The 21,222-nt window shown below is 38.4% G+C and overlaps 1 protein-coding gene across 3 annotated transcripts in view; it reads left to right on the forward strand.

The window, feature by feature from the left end:
* Bank1 (B cell scaffold protein with ankyrin repeats 1) overlaps nucleotides 1-21,222 on the forward strand; it is a 274,453-nt gene that overhangs the window by 24,410 nt on the left and 228,821 nt on the right. For all 3 annotated transcript variants that reach the window (XM_060392659.1, XM_060392660.1, XM_021656994.2), the window contains exon 2: nucleotides 13,037-13,435. In XM_060392659.1, coding sequence (XP_060248642.1) covers nucleotides 13,037-13,435 — 399 coding nt within the window. The remainder of the gene's footprint in view (nucleotides 1-13,036; nucleotides 13,436-21,222) is intronic.

Consider the following 21,222-nt stretch of genomic DNA (forward strand, 5'->3'; position numbering starts at 1 on the left):
GACATCTGGGCAGTTTCCAGGTTAAAAAAAAAAAATAGAACTTTCATAAATGGGCATTTTAATGATTTGTGAAAAAAGTGAGAACATTCTAGAAAAGAGGTTAGCTAACTGCAAGCAAAGATAGCAATCAACTAGTGTCTAGTTTGTGCTTTCCATGTGAGCTAAGAATTCTTTTGAAACTTTTAAAGTGTTAAAGGAAGGAGAGCAAAATAAACAAATGGGAAAAGGAAGAAGAGGCCCTATGTGATCCACAAAGCCCCACATATTTACCATCTGACCCTTTCGAGGAAGCCTGCCTGCTGATTACTCTGCTTGCCACCACAGGAAACTTCTGGCCTTTTGGATTCAGTGGTGCTATGGGGCTGTTGATGCCATCTGTGTCCTTGAAATAACAATTAGCTCTTGAATACTGTATCAGCATAACCATATTGATATAATCGGATATTCAGGTTTATACATTACCCTTTTCATTTTAATAGACCTTAAGAAATCATACCATTCATACTTTTTAGGCTCTCACATAGTTGAGAGCCAGGAGCAGTTTCTGAGTATCAGGTAATTTTCTGTAGAAGAGGGTCCGTGCAAACAGGTGTGCAGCCTCAGAGAAAAGTCCCGGAGCTTCACATGCAGAAGGAAGAGGTGATATGCTGAAGAATGAACTAATATCTGTAGCCGGTGGTCCAGGGAGATGTGGGGGATGTGTCTGTGTTGTTGACTGTACAGGCATGTGGAAATTTACCTGTGAATAAGCGCTAGAAACCGACATTCTGGGAGGAGAAATATGAGCTAGCATTTCACCATTGTAATACCTTTAGAAAATCCTAGTTTTAGTCTCCTGTTGTGCTCAAACTATCACTACAGAGCTGCAATATAAAACTGAGTCAACTCTATTTACTGAATGATTGAAATAAAGGTACGTGCACATGTACTGAACTTCCCAGAAAAACAGAACAACAACAACAACAACAAAAACCCACACCCGTGTTCTACCAAGGCTGATTAAGGACTTTTTGATTGTAGAAAGCTGGAATGCTATAGATTTAGAGATACAATTATCATTAGTCTCCTTTAGAGCCATCTATTGTCCACTACTTTTTAAAAAGTGTGTGTGTGTGTGTGTGTGTGTGTGTGTGTGTGTGTGTGTGTGTGTGCGGTCTGTGCATGATATCCTTGTGTGTGTGTGTGGTGGATTTATAATGTGTGTGTAGTGTGTGTGTTTGTGTGTGTTCATTTATGTGTGTGTGTGCATGGATCAGAGAACAACGTTTAGGTGTTAGTTTTTCCTGACACCTCGTAGAACTCCAAGAGAGAGCTCTGGTCCTCAGTGCATTCAAGTGCCTCTAAACATGGACCATCTCTCTGACCACATAGCCCACTTTTATATATAAGCAACATCCTTTTGGCTATCAGGAAAACCTCTTGAACACATTCTTAGTAGATTATTAGTGTTCATCAATCTCCAAACTAAAAATGTGGTCAGATATCTGCACCCATAACTCTTCTCCTCTGCCTTCCTATAAACTGCCTACAGCTGTCTGAGAGGATTGACTCAGTCATTGCCTTTCTCTTCTGTGATGATAAAGAGTTCTATAATTCACTGCTTCTTTGTTGGAACATGTCATTCAGGCAACCTGAATCCATGTTCACAGGTCCTGGTAATTCATATTTGGCTCAGAATAAACTACTTCTCACACCCTTTGAAATGAGAGCTGTGTTTTACATAAATGTGCATGATTATAGCAAGATGAAATTTCATGACTATAACTTTTATTTTATAATTTTCTAACTTCCAGGAATGTAACAGGGCCTCGCTCATGCTAAGCAAGCACTTAGTCACTAAGCAAAATCCCTAGACCTTCTCTCTCTCTCTCTCTCTCTCTCTCTCTGTTTTTCTGTATCTGTCTGTCTTTCTCTCTCTGTCTCTCTCTTTCTCTCTCCAGTGAGAAAAGTAGTTATGGAAATTAGAATCTGGCAATGTTTTCCCATTATGCATAATGAAATCTTGGGTTGAGACTGGATCTCATTCAAAAAGAAGAAAACTGTCAATTTGAAAACTGAGCTTCTAGAAAATTTTGATTTATGTTTAGCCTCATTCTTTTGATAATATGCACATTTTTCTGTATAAACACAATTATTAATATAAATTATTAATACAAAGTTCCTTCCAAAATTAAAAATTCATTATAGTACTTTATAAGACAAATGAGACACTCTTGAATCTGACAGACACTTCATAATAAGTTTTTTTAAAAGTTAATACAGCTTATTTGTTCTTGAAAAACAATTTCTTAGGATAAGGAAGCTGTCTCTAGGCATGAGTGTGGCATGGCTTTTATCTATGCTGGAGTACAGCTTTGACCATGAGATTGCTGGATTCTGCAGCGATGGCAGAAGTAAGCCAAGCAGACAGAGATGACCAGGTCTAACATGGTCCGAATTAGCCCAGTATGACTTCCCAGTAGGGAAAGAGGTTGGGTCTTAGCATGTTCACCTGGGATTTGCTAGTCATTTCCCATGTTTATATGTGCTTTTTCATGTTTATATTTGCGTGGTGCTATCATATATAAAGAAGTAGAAGCTTGTCTATAGAAAAGAATCTATAGTGAAACTACTCTGAGGTTGTTGTCATGGGGACTTTTGATGATAGCAACTGATCTTGAGTCACATTCTTTCCTGTGAGGGACATCTCATCCATGCTGGTGTGACCATGCAGCCATTCATTACTCATTGGCTCACTGAACTAGGCTTGGATGGATTATTACTTTGGTCTTATATCTGTACCCCACTTTTACTTTGTGTATACATTTGTTCATAATTCCCCAGGAAGTCACACAACACTGTTGAACAATGCTTTCATTACTTTTATATTGCTAGATTGAAGACTTCTATTTTGAATAACCTATTTGGGAATTTAATTGCATCTTTAGTTGTAATGTTCTTTGATTATGTTATATATTTCCAGGAATGACATTTGCATTTCTATGAACTATGTTCATTATTTATTTAATTTCCCAACCTATAAAAGTTGGCTGATCTTCACAATGTTATTCCTCCTTAAAAAGAGAGAATAATGATTTTAGACATGATTTAGTTCAACTCTGTAAAATGAAGTTCATTGCCTCCAGAGTACTCTGGATAACTCAGGGATAATTCTTGTTGGATTTACAGCCTACATATTACTGAAGTACATACTCCTTTGCTTCAAGACAAAGAACAAAAGTGTCATAGATATGAATATAACTTCTATTAACTTGGTTATGGACTCAACTCAGTTTCCTATTAAAAGAATCAAAGGCAGTACATAGGTCCATGGTCGTTTTGTGGCTGTGACAGATTCCCCTCTGTGAGCAATCATCAGTGAGTGAAGAAGACCATCTTTGCTCACCTTGTAAGTGATAAAGGATGGGTTCAGGAGTTTGTTCAACATCAGCAGATTTGGAGGAAACTGGTGCTGGACCCCTTCCTCAGTAGCCTGTAAAACCAGTGTCAACTTTTGTCAACCTATGCAGACCTGTCTATGAGACCTGGTGTTTGAAGACCTTAAAGAATGGGTGGACTATAGTCTGATGCTGTAGACAACTTTACTTCATTTTCAGCATACTTTTATACAAGAATGTGGCAAAGAAATCAATGATCCTTGGATTATTGGTTATTTGGGTTCAGAAAAACAGGTAAATAAGTACCAGTAAGCACACAGTAAATGTTAACAAAGCAGCCCTTTCCCAGAACTTTCTCAGCACAAAAGAATTTAAACAAAACTGCCTGGTACGAACTATAGATTATCTATGGGAAACCATGAAAGCAAGACAAAAGGACAGCACTCAGCACAGCTTTTCACTGGGTTGGGTTCTATAGCTATGCTCCGACATCCAACAAGAATAAACACGTTTTATAAATGTATATGAATATAAATGGAATGTAAATGTTTAACACCAGCAGCACAGAATCCTATTCAAGAACAATCTAGGGAACAAAATGCACTTGAGATAAAAGGCCCTCTGCCTTTTCTCCTGGAACCTCTCTCACAGTTCCCCAAGGCATTGTTCACCATGAGTCACTCTTTTGACCATGTTCTGACAAACAGGCTAACATTACTGGTCTGAAGAATAGGCCCTATTGTTGGCTGTATTCAGGCATCCTGCATTGCCTGCAGGTCATTAGTAAATAACTGCCTAAACCTGGATTTAAGAGTCATAAACCTTGTACAATTTCTGTTCATCTGGAGTCTTTATACCACTGTCCCCTTCCTGTAAGACTCATTTCAGAGGCCTAGAACCTCTGCACAGAGGTAGCCCATGGCAGCTCAGCCTCCTAGTAAGGGGAACAGGGGCTGTCTCTGACATGAACTCTGTGGCTGGCTGTTTGATCACCTCCCCCTGAGCAGGGAGGGAGCCTTACCAGGCCACAGAGGAAGACAGTGCAGCCAGTCCTGATGAGACCTGATAGGCTAGGGTCAGAGGGAAGTGGAGGAGGACCTCCCCTATCAATGGACTGGGGAAGGGGCATGGGAGGAGATGAGGAAAGGAGGGTGGTGGGATTGGAGGTGGGGGATGAGGGAGGAGGCTACAGCTGGGATACTAAGGGAATAAATAGGCCTATTAATCACCTGGACAAGAAAACGTTTCTTGGAAATGGCTGCTTGTTCTAGAGACTAAAAATTTAAGAAAGCCTGACTAAACTGCAGATTGGAACAATCACATCTTCAGCCAGTCTCACCCCTTGAGAGTGTTATCTAGAATGAACTATACAAGGACCAAATATATCTGGGCACAGGGTCTTTTCTGAGACTGACATTCAACTAAGGACCATGTATGGATATAACCTAGAACCTCCACTCAGATGTAGCCTGTGGTAGCTCAGTAACCAATTGGTTTCCCAAAGTGAGGGGAACAAGGACTATTTTTAACAGGAACTCAATGACTGGCTCTTTGGTCTCCCCACCCCCGAAGCGAGGAGCAGTCCTGTTAGGCCACAGAGGAGGGCTTTGCAGCCAGTCCTGAAGATACCTGATAAAACAGGATCAGATGAATGGGGAGGAGGTCCCCCGTATCAGTGGACTTGGAAAGGGGCACGGTGGAGATGAGGGAGGGAGGGAGGGACTGGGAGGGAATGAGGGATCAGGACACGGCTGGGATAGAGTTAATAAAATGTAACTGATAAAAAAAATTAAAAAAAAAGTTTTCAATGATAGGCTCGGGTCAGATGGAAGGGGAGGAGGACCCCCCTATCAGTGGATTTGGAGAGGGGCAGGGAGGACATGAGGAAGGGAGGGAAAGTAGGATTGGGAGGGAATGGGGGAGGGAGTTACAGCTGGGATACAAAGTGAATAAACTGTAATTAATATAAAAAATAAAAATTAAAAGTTTTCAAAAAAAAAAAAAAAAAGAATGAACTATGCTCTGTTGACTTATCTGAATTCTTTGCACAGAAATCACAGGAGAGCCATGGAGTGACAGTAGGGGATGTTAACTATTTAGTGGTGTATTGAGGACACAGAAATTCCCAATAATAATTGAGACAATTAAAGAGCAAGTGACCTTCAGGACTTCATCTATCAGGAAGAAAGAAATGATACTTAATGTTAATCTCCAGTCTTTTGAAAATTAGCACGAAGAGGTTCTTGACAGAGCACAACTCAAACCTAAATGAAAATGCCTGTTCAGTTTTCATGATGAACAAAAGATGTTCAAAGTATTGAAAAAGTCTAAAGATAGCATTAATTTTTGGATAAAATTATAGTCACTAAATTGTATTATTAACGATGAAGTTAGCACTCACCTCAGCTTCAATGATAGATAAAGAGACAACGCTATTGTTCTGTTTGTTGATTCTAACTTTATTTCATTAAAGTTTCTCAGTTTATTTATTTGTTTATTGTGGCACTTTGGATGGAATTCAGACCTTGTTATCCTAGGCTGCCCTTCTACCAGAGAGCTGCTTTCCCAGATGCTGAACAATGTTTTGTGGTGTAATTCTAATGCCCTCGGGGTTGGTCTGAGCTCTACAGTTGGCAGCTGTTCACCTCACCCCTGATCTTTTATCCCATTTTCTACAGTTTGATGTCCTTTATTCGGTCCTGCTGCATTTGGGCTGGATTTTGTCTGTCACTGAATTTTGATTTCCCTTATGTTTCATGTCAAACAGTGGAAAGTTGTGCGCACCGAAGCCCAAGAGTGCCTTTCACTTTTTGTTCCTAACCGAGGTCCTTCCCTCAGGAACTGAAGATCCATAATCCCTTCAGCTGTTTCTTCTTTGTTCCCTTTCTCATCTATTCTATTTATTTATCAGTCATTTTTAATCTGAAGTATTTTTGACAGATATACAAAAAATTAAATTGCATGTATTATGCCTGCATGTGTTGTGTTATGATAAATAGTAATTGTTATTTATGAATTTTTGATGTTAGCTAGTATTTGTTGGCTTGTGTCTACTGGTGTGTTCTGTATGAATTTGTGTTACTTTGTACATCTGGCTTCTTCTCTGGGATAGTTTTAAGTTCTACTTGCAATTAGTGACTAATCCATTTTTACATTATTATGATCTTTTACATGGACACCATTGGCCCAAACAACATATAATTATTTCACTTTCTATTATAACTTTTGATTTGATTTGCTTTTGTGGAATTAATTTTACATAGTTTTTTATTGTATGTGAAAAATCTTATAATGCACCTGTTTTTAAGTTTCAAAAAAATCCCCTTAGGTATGTCAAGATTTTATGATTACTATTCACTCTCAGGTTTTTAAATATCAGTGACGTAATCATCTTAATCTATGTGGATCCTGTTCCCCAAACCCAACTGTTATAAGCTTGACCAACATCAGAGACTCCTAAAGAGTTCTCAAACTTCTTTTGCTACATTTCTTTAATTTTCATGTTTACTAAACTTTAGTTTGTAGGCGTTCTAACATAAGTCATCTTAAATTTTTCTGCTTGGGATCACTTTTTATCTAAGATTTTTCCATCAGCTCAGCTATACAGTTTATAGGTATATAAAACAGTATAAAACTTAAACATTTAATACGAATAAATCATAGGGACATTTATTTTTAAAAGATTCATTGATAGGTGGACATGGTGGCTTACACCTGTAATCCCAGCATTGGGGAGGCAGGGGCAAGCTAATCTCTGTGAGTTCGAGGCCAGCCTGGTCTACAAATAAATCCAGGAGAGCCAAGGCTACACAGAGAATTCTGTCTCAAAAAAATTCTTTGATACATATGTGTGTGTGTGTGTGTATATATATATATATATATAATTTTTATCATTTATTACAGACAACCAAATCTGCATGCCAATAATATATTTGTTTTTATATAAAGAAGTAAATATCAGATGAATATTCGATACTTGGGACAAAAAGCATCTTAATATTTTTGGAGTTTGTTGATGTTCTATAATCACCAATGCTGAGAACAGCAGAGAGGGGAAATGACAGAACAATATTACGAGAAATTTCAAAAATTGGAAACGTTGTTCTAGTCACAAGCTAAAATTTACCAGGAGACATTTCATGAAATTGAAGTCAGCTGCTCAAATAGTAATTTTTAGAATAATCATCTTACCACAGCACACCTCAAAGGTGTGTTAATTTGATGTATACACTTGAGGAATAGCAGTACTAAATATTAAAAGGCTGATTCCTATAATTGAACTTTGTTTATCTAGGAGCAGATGACTTTGTATGCACAGTTCACGACACATTGTAGTCTGGAATATGAGCTGTAATGTTTTAAGTAGTGAGCCTTTGCTTTGCTTGATGTTATAATATGCACAGTGTAAAACGTGCCTGTACAGAGCCGAGTCTGCAGTGACGTCACACAGAGCAGACAGGAACGTGTGCCCAGAAATATCTTAGTTTCAGGAGGCATGTGATGTGGAATTGAATTTTGGTTCAGAAACCTCGTAGAGTTCTGACCCAGAATTTAAGACACTAGAGTCAAGGCTATACAAATAAATGAACTCATTTCTCTGTATGTACATATTTATGTAACCCTACCCAGATCAAGATAGAGCGTAGTTCCCGAGCTCCTGCAGCGTTCCGCAGCCTGATCCACCAACCCTTGTCTCAAATACCAGTGTCCAATGGAGTAGATGCTTGTACTGTGTGCATTCTTGCTTACTTCCCTAAGCGCTGTCTTTAGATCTCTCTATGCCGCATGTAGCTCATTCCTGTTCATTGCTGCGCAGCACAGTATCTAATAGAATCAGCATGCTAGAAGAACTTACCTTTTGGGAACTAACTGATAATTCACAGCAATCTGCTGTGAAATTGCTCTGAAGAAATTAAACCAATGTTCTGTTTCTCCTTGTGGTTGACTCACCTTTTCTTTCTTCATATAGAAAGAGATTTTTATAACAACCATTAAACTAAGGTCAGTTTAATAAGTGTTTGCTTTCTTTACAAGCTTTTTTTTCTAGTTGTGCCCCATTGGCTCATAAAGCTGGTACCTTATATTCATTATAATAAGAATATAATAAGTCAGACTTCTGACAGTCAGTCTTCTCCTTGCCATATAATGTGTGTGCCACATTAACATACATACAACACACACATAAATAAAATAGCTTATTTTTAATCTTAAAGTACCTTTACAACAATTATTAGCACGTATTAAGTATACATAAGAGTGGGGTTTCCTCCGGACATTTTTATAAAGTATATACCACCTTCACCCCCTTCCCCACCTCTTCTCCCTCTCCCTTTGACTCCTTCCCCCTTAGCAGCTGGACCACTTCTACTCCAGAGTATTATATTTGTATTCACGTGTGGTATATGTGATGCGTGTACCTGTTCATGTGTGTGTTCATGTGTGCGTACATGTGTGTGTGTGTGAGGGAGAAAGTCTACGTAAGATGTTTTTTCTCAGTAGCTTTCCACCTTACAGGGTTTCTTATTGAACCTGAAGCTCATGGGCTCAGCTGGACTGGCTATTCCACGAATTCCAGGGATATGCCTATCTCCATGCCTACAGTGCCAGGGTTACAGATGCCATATCAAGCGTTTCTAAAGTGGCGGTTTGGAGATCAGGTCGTTATGCCTGCACAGCAGGCACTGTATCAAAGGAGCTGTCTCTGAAACCCCTTTACAACGACTCGGTGTAACCCTTTCTCATCTCTGCCTCAAGATTGTGTGTCGGGCATCAATGGGCAAAGGCATCCAGTGAGGCATGCAAGTAACCAGGACATACCTAAATTTACTAGCATTCCAGCATTGGGCAAAAAAGCAAGTATCATTACCACAATTACTTGGCTCTATCTGGTTAATAATGAATAAAAATGGGGGATATAGACAAACAGGTGTGGGCTTATAGGAAATATTATGAGAAGCCTTAACCCCTCGTTGGAACATCCTGCGTCAGTTCTAGAACTAGCAGTGGTGGTGTCCGAGGTCTGAGTAGGTTCAGGAGACCATTGCCCCCAGGGGCGAGATGTGCTCCATGCCAATTGACTAACTCCATGTTTTCCTCCAATTTTGAAAGTCATTTAAGGTTCTTAAATTATTTTTTTCCCTTTTTTTAAATTTTTCATCAATTACACTTTATTCATTCTGCATCCCCCCATAAGCTCCTCCCTCCTCCCTCTGCTTGCATGCCACTCCCCAAGTCCACTAATAGGGGAGGTTCTCCTCTCCTTTCTGATTTTAGTCTGTCAGTTCACATCAAAAGTGGCTGTATTGTCCTCTACTATGGCCTGGTAAGGCTGCTCCCCCCCAGAGGGAGGTGATCAAAGAGCAGGCCAATCAGATTATGTCAGAGGCAGTCCCTCTTCACATTACTATGTAACCCAATTGGACTCTGAACTGCCCTGGGCTACATCTGTGCAGGGGTTCTGGATTATCTCCATGAATAGTCCTTGGTTGGAGTATGAGTCTCTAGGAAGTTCCCTGTGTTCAAATTTTCTTGTTCTGTTGCTCTCCTTGTGGAGACCCTGTCCTCTCCACCTCTTACTATTTCCCAGTTCTTACCTAAAATTCCATTCACCCTGCCCAACAGTTGCCCATCAGGCTCAGCATCTGCTTTGATAGTCTGAAGGGCAGAGGCTTTCAGAGGCCCTCTGTGGTAGGTTCCTAGGTTGTTTCCTGTTTTCTTCTTCTTCTGATGTCCATCCTCTTTGCCTTTCCGGATGGGGATTGGACATTTTAGTTAGGGTCCTCTCTCTTGCTTAGTTTCTTTAGATGCACAGGTTTTAGTGGGTTTGTCCTATGTTGTATGTCTATATGAGTGAGTATATACCATGTGTGTCTTTTTGCTTCTGGGACAACTCACTCAGGATGATCCTTTCCAGATCCCACCATTTACCTGCAAATTTCATGATTTCCTTATTTTTCGTTGCTGAGTAATATTCCATTGTATAAACGTACCACAATTTCTGCATCCATTCTTCAGTTGAGGGGCATCACGCTATGACTCTCTTCAGACAGAAAAGGGATCTTGGAACTACAGCCACCATTGTTACTACCATCTCATTGGCGGCTGTTGGAGCTACCACCAGGGCATTAGCCATGAGTCATACTAGGCAGACTGCTCAGACCCTGAATAATCATTTAGCCAATGTAGCTCATGCCTTAGTTGTACATAAAGGAATTAATGCTCAACTAAAAGGAAGATTGATGGTGGTCAATCAGAGGATTGACCTCTTGCAGGAGCAAATTGATACCCTATGGCAAATCGCTCAACCTGGCTGTCAATGAAAGTATGCTGGACTTTGTGTCACTAGCATACAACATGAGAATTTTTCCTGTGCTGCAAATCTGTCTAAACAATTGTCGAGCTATATTTTAGGTAATTGGACTGGAGAATTAGATACTACGATGGAGCAGCTGAGAGTGGCCATTGTCACAGTAAATTCTACCAGAGTGGACGCAGGACTAGCCACAAGATTATCAACATGGATTGCTGCAGCCATGAATCATCTGAAGGAATGGGCGGGCATGGGAGCGTTAGCAGGCCTTCTGGTGTTGGTCTCCTTGGTTTGCCTGTGGTATATATGCAAGATTAGAGTCTCACAACAGTGTGATGCAGCCATGATCATTCAGGCCTTTACAGCCATTGAAGCAGGACATTCTCCCCAAGCATGGTTGGATACCATAAAAAGCTAAAATGATACGCTCAGGATGCGAGGCTAAGCACTGCACTCCGGGTCAGCCACTTTGGACCCAGAGAAGAGCATGTCTGATTGCATGTGGGTTGATGCCCCAGGTCCCGCCTCTGAGAAAAAGGTATCGGACAGGTCTGATGCTCTTTGGGTGGATGACACCTAAATGAACATCTGTACAAAGTCCCAATTTATTTCTAATATCAGAGATCAGACCTCTACTCTTGCCTGATGCGTCTAAAACAAAAAGGGGGAACTGTAGAGAGCTGCGGAATGCTATGCCTTAAAGATGGAGCTGGTTTCCGCCATCCACCTTCCCGATGGTGAGTGCTCTCTGTCACGAACAACTCCACATTTGGCTAAGGCTGAGGATCTGGCTTGCTTCCATGTATGTGGACCTATCTGCATTACCCACGTGGCACGCCTGGGTTGGCTACCCAGAGGCTATTTAAGCTGTGGGCTGGCTTTCCTCAGGGTCCGAGGATTGTTCAAGGTTCCTGAATAAACTGCATTGAAAAAAAAAAAAAAAAGATTGTGTGTCATCCATATGTTGAATCCTTTTTTATTTTAATCCACTTTGTCATATTTTTGTACAATGCTCTCTTTTCATTATTTTTAAACATTAGTTATGAAGCATCTGGCTTTGTTTCAGGTTGGAAATTAAGATGTTCCCAATTTCTAATCTAGTTATTACTTTAAATTTTTACCTGGCTGTTGTAGTCAAGTGCTTTTTATAAATTAAGTCATATTGTCTTCTAACTCTCATTTCACTCAACAGTGGTCTTTGCGCTTCCGAGGCCTGTCAGTGTCTCCCTTAACTATTTTTTACCAGTCCCCGTATGCTAAATTGTTGTTATTGTGATGATCATTGTTATTATGATTTGACATGGTGTCATCCCATAAAACAAACAACTGGTACTTCTAATATTTACTTTGCTCGTATTTATCTAAGTGAAGGTTAGACTTTCTGTTTTAGTATGGGCAAGAAAGTTTCTCTTTTTGTTTTCTTCTTTATCTTACTTGGTGCTTTTAAATGGCTGGCTTCTTGTCTGCCTCGTATGGGCTGAGGGAAAAGGGAAAGCAAGGGTGGTTTGTGAACTTTTGCAGTCAGTGATCTTGTGTGGTCTCTGTAATGTCTTCTGCAGGGCTCGCCCCTCTCCTGCTGTGCAGAGGTTGAAGTGGGAACTTTGGTTTCCCAGACTCAGCTTTGAGCCTGCCTTGTAGGACCTTGACACACATGCTCTGTATAGGGTGCCAGGTAGGAAAGAAATGCCTGAGGATCATGAGATTTTGTCGGCGCTGTTTCCTTACATATCTTAGTTCTGAGTGGGAGATAGACATTAGCTCTGTATTTTTCTACAAGTACATTCAATTTATTTCAATAGTTTTTATTATTTTAAAATTTTAATATATTTTAGTGTGTGTGTGTGTGTGTGTGTGTGTTGCACAGGCCACAGGAAATGTGTGGAAGTCAGAGGACAACTTATGGGAGTCAGTTCTCTCCTTGCAGGACGTGGGGCTCAGGGACTGATCCGAGGCGCTTGGGTGGGCAGCAGGCACTTCTGCCCACTAAGTCATCTCGGCTGCCCGCGACTTGTTAAGTAATGAAACATGGTCACCCACCCTCTTTTTGGTTTTCACTGTTGACTTTCTTCATGTAAGTGCTTTTTGGTTCTGTCGATTACTGGGGAGTCACATGCATGCTGTGAGTTCAGAGAAGGCTCTTGCAAGACATGGACTGTGTTCTCTGTCACTAATTTTTTTTAAGTCTGCATGATTACAACAAGGATAGTAACATTTTACAATACTGGTATCTGCTCTAAGCAAAATAGCACGTTTCCTAAGCAGTGTATTAAGTTTCAAAGATAATATAACTTGATGTTAGCCTTTCAACTATAAGAAAAATGAAGCTATTTTTTCTCTTTTTTTTTTTTAGGAAATGAAAAGGCTATCCTACTGATACATGAAGAAGATGCTGAGGAGTGGGCCCTGTACCTGAGAGAGATATTTATACATGTCGTAGAAAGAGAAGCAATCCTGATATATCCCTTGCGGAGTTTCTCTTCTTCACATCTGGAATTGCTAGACTTAAATGCCTACAGATGTAAACTTCTGATATTATCTAATAGCCTACTTAAAGACTTGATGCCAAGGAAGTGTCAGTTTCTGGAGAAGGTACTTCACTCACCAGAAAGTGTAGTGACTCTGCTTTGTGGGATGGAGAGCTCAGCACCATTCTATCAGTTACTAAATGTCCCCGGAAGCAAATGGGAGATCTCAACCGAGCAGGAGCCTGAGGACTACATCTCTGTCATCAGAGAGATCTTAGACAGAGGTAGGAACACCAAATCCTCTTTGTGGGTTTCAAATGTTTGCTTGTTTATGTTTTGCAATGTAAGGGCTGGAGAGATAGCCCAGTGGTTAAGAGCACTGGCTACCTGTGTTTCCTAGAGGACTCAAGATTAATTCCCTCATGGCAGCTTTCTATTCTGTAACTCCAATGTCAGGGGATCCAACATCCTGTTCTGGTCTCAGTGGGCCCCAGGCAGACTCATGGTGCAATTACACATGCGGGGAATATACAGAAAATAATGATTTGTTTTTAAGTTCTGCAACTTGCAACTTAAAATTTTAAAGATTGTTTTTAAGCTTATGAACAGCTGGAGTCAGAATAAGATTAGAATGCAGATGGCAACCTCACCTAACAATGTTCTGCCTTGTCCACAGAATGCATTAAAGTTCTTCATTTTTAGCTTTATTCCAGTCAAAGCTTATCATTTGTTTCATAAAAAAAAATAGCTAATGCATACATATATTCCTTCAGGCAGCTTGGATACGACTAGAAAGCTACGAGAAAACTATGCTGCGCTGGGTGCCAGTTTGTTTCTGAAAGATAACACGTGGCACAACTAGTAGAGCCTGAACTGCTGCTATCTACATTCATGCTGATACCAGCCAATACAGTGCAAGTGTTTGAACGTTTGAGCTAGAATTGTAGAGCTTCTGTCGTTCTTGTGATGGCACAATACAGAATGAAATGCAGCTGCTTCACTGATTTGAAGCATAGAGCCATGATGAAAAGAACAGAACACATGTTCCCATTCATCAGCCGATTGCGCTCCTGTGCAGTGGTCAGGTTCTGACACTAATGCCGAAAGGACCTCTGCAGTTCTCTGCTGTGACCCAGAGTGTGCTATGTTCAGTTGCTACCTGGTTTTCTCAACCTCCTCATGGCCTTTGAGACCCAACTTAGTTGCTATGGTTTTGCCTCTTACAGGGAAAAGGTGGAATTATTTCATACTGGACATATCAGATGTCGAGGCTGAATCTTTTTCCTGGGACATATTTCTACGTTCTATGGAAATGCCTTTATGTGCGGGCCATGTCTCTCCTTCAGTTCCTTACTGGGTCAAGTGTCTCTTCTGTAGCGCATGACTATTTGTAGAGCTCAGGAAGGTTACTCATTCAGCCTAGGGCTTCCTCGGTGTTCTCAGGTTGCTCAGAAAAAGTCCCAACTGGCTGTTTCTCCCAGCTGGGCCCCACCAGCCTGTTAAACTCATGGTTACCCTTTGTCCATGCCAACTTTGTGATCCATTCCTCCTGTAGTTAATGGCGTTCAAAATCGGAGCAGCAAAGCAACCACAACCTGTGGTCGTTAGCCATTTCCAAACGTGGGTTCTGCAAATGATAGAGTTCTGTGAATGCCGGGAACATACCTCTGTCTCCTCAGTATTGGCATCAAGGTGATTGCCTGCCACTGCTCCACTTTGGTACCAGTTTCCTAAACAAAACAAAGCAAAGCCGAAACCCCCATTTTCTATTACTCTGACCTTTAAAAATTCAATGTATTTTTGTATTAATATGTATAGTGTCAGCAAATGTTTGTGTATATGCGTGTGTTTGTTTTTCTGTCTGAGTGCATGTCTATGTATATGTGTGTATGTTTGTGAATGTGTGCGCATAAGTCATATATGTGTATGTGTGCATGTGTATCTGTGTATGTTTCACTACACGTGTGTGTTTGTATATATGTGTTCATGTATATGTGTATACATGTATGTATGTGGTTGTTTGTCCATGTATGTGTTTTGTGTGTGTATGAGTGTCTAGAGGGATCTTGGAATAGAGCTTTCACTGTTCGCGATTTCCTTTGTTTATTTTATCATCTGTTGGTCAGCTGAAAGTCACCCATAGTAGGCTACCGAAGGAGGCCCATTGGAAGCAATATTTTCAAATTCTGCCATTTCACAACCTTTACCTCTTGCCTTACACTTGAAGTACAGTTTGACTGAGGGCAGTATTACTCATATTATCCTTTATTTTACCACCATAGATTATTAACATTTTTAATTTTTTCTGCTGAGCAGAGGATCCTTTAATACTAGACCACTTAGTGGTTCCCTAGGATGGCATTCTATCACTCTATGCTCTAAATTACTTACCATAGGAACATGATTTCTGGCTTTGTTTTTTTAGTGTTTCCTCAAATTTTATTTCAGAAGCACTTTTTGAGTTAAAAATTATTTTTGTTTTATTTTATTATGATTGTTTTATTTTTAAAGAGTAAATTTTAAGTATTTATGGGGTTGATTTTGACTATGATGAACTCCTCTTGTTCTCTCTCATTCTTTCTGATGGTTTAGTATCTAATTCATTTCATTAGTATCTTTGACAGTGGCTACTTCCTTTTCAGGAGTCTCATTTCTCTTTGTTACTTGATATTTCCTTTTAATTTTCATCGTACTTTTTCTTTGCTCATCCATTTGGCTTGAACACATTAATTTCTTGATCTCATCTTGGCCACCTCTCCTTGACTCCTTGCACTTCTGTATTATGAAACCAATTTAAAAATAATATCATTATTCATTACACATCAGAAATTCATGGTGAAACGTTTGACAACAGGAATTATCCTGGATCTCTTTGTTCACTTTTTCTTCTTTCCTCTCTCTCTCTCAGTACTTTTCCAGTACATCAATCTTTCTAATTTTGTAGAAAAATATTATAATTGGAAAGATATGAGGATATCAAAGTGCATATAAGTTATGAGTATTGCATGAGCTACTTTTTCCCATGAGGCAGAACAGTAAGGATTGATGGTGAAATCATAAGTGATTTCTCACAGCCATAATTTCTACTTTCTCTGAATAACTCTCATAAGGCCATTCATGTGTGTATGTCTGTCTGCGTCTCTGTCTGTCTTTCTATCAGTCTGTGCAGATGCATGCACAGCATAATGAGTATGTAGAGGTAAGAGGACAACTCTTTGGAGTTGAAATTAAGTTACTTTTTTATTTTATAAGGTAAAATACTCTTTAAATAGCACATCAATAATTTGAAGCTTCTATTAACACTGATTTTTCTACATTCAAGGTTTAGGCTTTTAATTTTTTGGAGTAATATAAGTATACCAAAAGGAAATATTGGAAAATGTGTGGGGAATATGGAAACTGCTCTGTAGAAAAAGCTGTTAAACTATTTTCAGTTGATAGCTTCAGAGGAAGAAAGATTCAACTTTCAAGGGTATGGTCTAACTGGACTAACCATTCCTGTGAGTATAGGGGCAGCACACATTGGACTGGTGAGTTAAAACAAAGAATTAAAACATGAAAATAAGTTGACAGGGTGGGGAGATAGGTCAGGTCTGTGAAAAAGTAGGAGGAGGAATAGGGGTTAAGATGATCAAGATACATTCTATGTACATATGAAATTTTGAAAGAATCAACATCTGTATTTAAAAATGCTTTTGAGATATGACACATTTGTCAGAGATACAGGGATGAAACCAGAAAGTGGGCAGTTTGGGGTTACATAATTACTAGGCAGAAGGTCAATCTACTAATCTCGACCGTCTGTTTAATGATCTAGTTGCTTAAATAGGCTTCTTTAGTTGTCCACAACATTGTTTCTTCATATTGGCGTTCACATTGAATATGTAAAGCCTGGCCTTCAAAACAGAGAACAGTACAAAACGGATACAATAGGACAAAAGACCTAGAACTCAATTCTTACTATCCATTTTTGCCTTTCTTTCACCCAGTGTAGAAATTGCACCAGAATAAGAAAGAAACCTTTTATTCGGAAACATGCTGTGATAAAGAAGATAATAAAAATGCCAAGGAAGTCATGAAAATAATTAAATGTTTAATATATTCACACAGACAAAGAAAAATCACAGGAAATTTTATAAAATTTAATGAAAGAGAAAGATATTTAATAATTATAATACTCAGGCAAAGTTTATAATATTAAAAAGTTAAGTAGTGATTCATGTTTCATCTGAGTGTTTTATTTCCTTTTAAGAAATTAAGAAAACTAAATTTCCTGTCTCCCTAATTCTCAAAAGGAGACTAACACAAGTCCACGTGAGCCTTTTCCTCACGGCTTTCCAGCCACGGAGAGAACTTTCCTCCCTTTTTTCTGTTCATTTCATCATTTGTTTTTGGTTCTGGACATAATATTTTAGTATTTCTATCTAAGGTCTATTCATTATTGTTTATATGTAATATATACATATTCATTTATCTCAAAGTTATAAAATAATCCAGCATTCTTTTATTTAAACTTTTAATTTTTTGAGAATTTCACACGAGTACTATAATTACGGTTTCTATCCACACAACTTTTTCTGGCTATGCCTCTGCTCCCACCACTCGCTCTGAAATTATGACCTCATCTTTAATTATTCTTGTTTTACACACACAGTACAAATAGATGTGTGTGTATTCACACATAAATACAACCCCCTGAGTCCATTCTGTGTTGTTCATAAGCACTAAAGCACTACACTTCCCTATGCCTCTATGCGTATGTATTTCTAAATAAAATGTGTTTAGTGCTGACCACTTGAGATTAGATAAACTATCAGGGACTCATCCCTGGAGAAGAGCGAATCTCCTGCTCTCAGAAGTTACTAATTGCTGCATCAAGGGGTAAGGCCTTGAGGCCTTCTCTCTAGTCGCATTGTCATATAAGATGGTGTTATCATTGTGCTGATCCTGTTTAGACAATCTGATTGTTCAGATTTTACCTGTGTTGTTTTTTATCATTAGTAGAAAATACTATCTCATTCAGAAGTCTTAGTCTTCTGGCTTCCATAGTCTTTCCAGTCCTCATTCTTGATGTTTCGCGGCCTGTTATATAGACCTGCTAGTTTTACACAGTCTCTTTGTAGGTGTATTATTTGAAGTTGGGCACCCCTGGTCAACTTTTCTCTTGACCTTGACTAGTTGTGGTTTCCTGTAACGGTCCCATCTGTAACAGAAAGAAGCTTATGTGAGGAGTGACAGCTGCCCTTCCCTGTAGGGAGAAGGATATACTTAAAAATGCAGTCAGAAGTGAGATTGACTTAGGAAAGTGTCAGTACTACCTTTCCTTCTGTTAGTATCCAGAACCTCACCAATCATGAGTAATTAGTTGGCTAGGTTTGACATACCAAGCATGAATCCCTCCTGTTTCAGAGGACCTTCAGTCTAATTGGATGGCTATTGGTTGCCCATGAGACGTATGTGCCACTATAGCTTTCTCATTGGCATGGTTTGTAGACCTTTCAGCTGGGTAGGCCTATTGATTCTATTCGTTTCTTTTATCTTTCTTTTTTTTTTTTTATATCTTAGATTGCATAGCATCTTCCTCCTCAGGGAGGAGTCTTCCACATCTGTTTCTGCTCAATCCCTTCAAATCTTGTATCTGAAAAATGTACTGTCTACAAGAATGAGGTCTTTACCATCTTTCCATCTTCTAATGTTTTCCTCAGGTCTTTTTCTATAGAGAGTAAGAGTTTCCATTGATAAACTTTTGCATTTTGGATTAATCCTTATATATCTTTGTATTTATTCCTATATAAGTTTAAGGGCTACCGCTACTGAGAGTGTGTGCATGTTCTTTTTGTCAATGTTTTATTGTTGGTATTTAGAAAAGCTGCTGCTTTTTCTAAGTTGATTTTATACCTTACCATATTTTTAAAAACATTGATCATGTCTAGAAGTTTTTTTTAATGTAAACTTAGGGTCTCTTATATATAATACCATCCACAAATAGGTATAATTTGACTTCTTTTTCTAGTTTGAGCTTTTCAATAATTTCTTTTTCTCTAACTAAGTTAGTACCTACATTGAAAATGGGTGGGGCTACTGGATAGCATTGTCTCATTCCTAATTTTAATGGGATTGCCTTGAGTGTTTCATTTATGAGAAAAGACTGTGGGTCTAATCAGTATGCTAGTGTCTGTTTACTTTAGTCCCATTGCCTCTAGCTCTTTTATCATGAAGGGATGTTGGATTTTGTAAAATATCTTTTCCAAACCTATAGAGAATAATCATTTGAGTTTGTATTTTTTATTTCTGTGACTTATTAAATTTATTGACTTACAGTATTGAGCCACCCCTTCATCTTCAAAATAAAGTCAACTTGATTATTGTGGATGACCATAGTGATATGTGACTGTATTTGGTTTGAAAGTATTTTGCTAAAGATTTTTGTATCCTTGCTACTCAGGGATTCACCTGAGTAGTTTTGTCTTTTGTTGTGTTTTTGCCTGGCTTTGATATGACTAATCCTGCCTTTGTAGAAGGAAGTCTGAAGCACTCCTTATGTTTTTATTCTTTCTAAATAATTTAAGAAGTATTGGTTGTATATCTTCTTTGAAAGTCTGGTAGAATTCTGCAGTGAATCATTTAGAACTGGGCTCTTTTAGACAAAGGAATTTTATTATTGCTTCAGTCTCATTTGTTAAGGGGCTGTTTAAGTTGTTCTTTTTGGTTTAACTTTAGTAGTTTACACAAACACAGAAATTGGTCTATTTTAAAATCTTCTAACTCAATGGAGTAGAAAGTAAAAATGTTTCCTTATAATATTTTGTATTTCTTTGGCAGCAATTGTAGTGTTTTTACATTCATATTTGATTTTGTTAATATGGGTCATCTCTATATTTCTTTTCATTGGTTGGGGCAAAACTCTGTTAATAGATATTGTTTATCGTCTCAAGGAAGCACTTTTTAGGTTCACTGCTTTTTCTGTACCGTTTTCTTTGTTTCTGTTTCATTAATTTCTGTGCTAACTTTTATTATTTGGGGCTGTCTACAAGATTTGGTTCTGGTTTGTTCATGTTTTCAAATTTTTAAGTTGAATCATTAAGACATTTACTTGTACTCTTTCTGATCTTTTGATGCAGGCACTTAGATGTATAAATTGCTTTTAATATGTTCCAGATGTTTGGTTGTATTGTTTATTCATTTACTTCCAGGAATTTTTAAATTTTCATTCTTAATTTCTTCCTTGACTCAATCATCACTCAATAACCTATTGTTCAATCTCCACGAGTCTGTATAATTTCTAAAGATTCATTTGATGTTCATTTTATGCTTATTTTTGCAACGTGGACAGATTGGATACATAGTTTTTAAAAATTTTCTGAAAGATGTGTTTTGTGCTCCAGTGTGTGCCCTATTTTAGAGAAGGAAGCATCCATGAAGTACTAAATATAATGTTAATTCTTCACTGTTTGGGTGAAACATTCTATAGATGTCTGTGAGATCTATTTGACGCATTATGTCGGTTAATTTTGATAATTTTGATAATTATGTCGGTTAATTTTTGTCAAGATGGACTTGTCTGTTGAAGAAAGTGGGGTTTTGAAATAACCAACTATTACTCACTGAATTGAAGTTAATCTGTCTTTTTCTAAGTTTAGTAGTGTGCTTTTTATGTAATTGTATGTGCCAGAGTTTGGTGTATAATATTCAGGATAGTACTGTCTTCTTGATTAATTGTTTCCATGATTAGAATGAAGTGTCCTTCTATATCTCTGGAAAAGTTGACATCGGCTTGCTTCCTAGTCTTGTTTGCTTGGAGTGCATTTTTCCATCTTTATTCTGAGGTGTGTCTGACTTGTAGGTAATAATGAGGTTTTTTTTGTAGACCACAGAAAAATGACTTTTGTTTCTTAATCCTTTTAGAGAGCCAGTATCTATTATTTGTAGAGTTGAGGCCATTGATATTTAATGTTATTATTGAAACATATATATTACTTGCTGTTATCTTTGCTTTTCTTTTACTGTTTGTACGTCTAGTCCTATTTTATGTTTAAGTAATAGTCTCACTTGTACACTCTCTTGGCTGTGC

Source organism: Meriones unguiculatus, chromosome 10 (genome assembly GCF_030254825.1).
Source record: "Meriones unguiculatus strain TT.TT164.6M chromosome 10, Bangor_MerUng_6.1, whole genome shotgun sequence".
Taxonomy (NCBI): Eukaryota; Metazoa; Chordata; class Mammalia; order Rodentia; family Muridae; genus Meriones; species Meriones unguiculatus.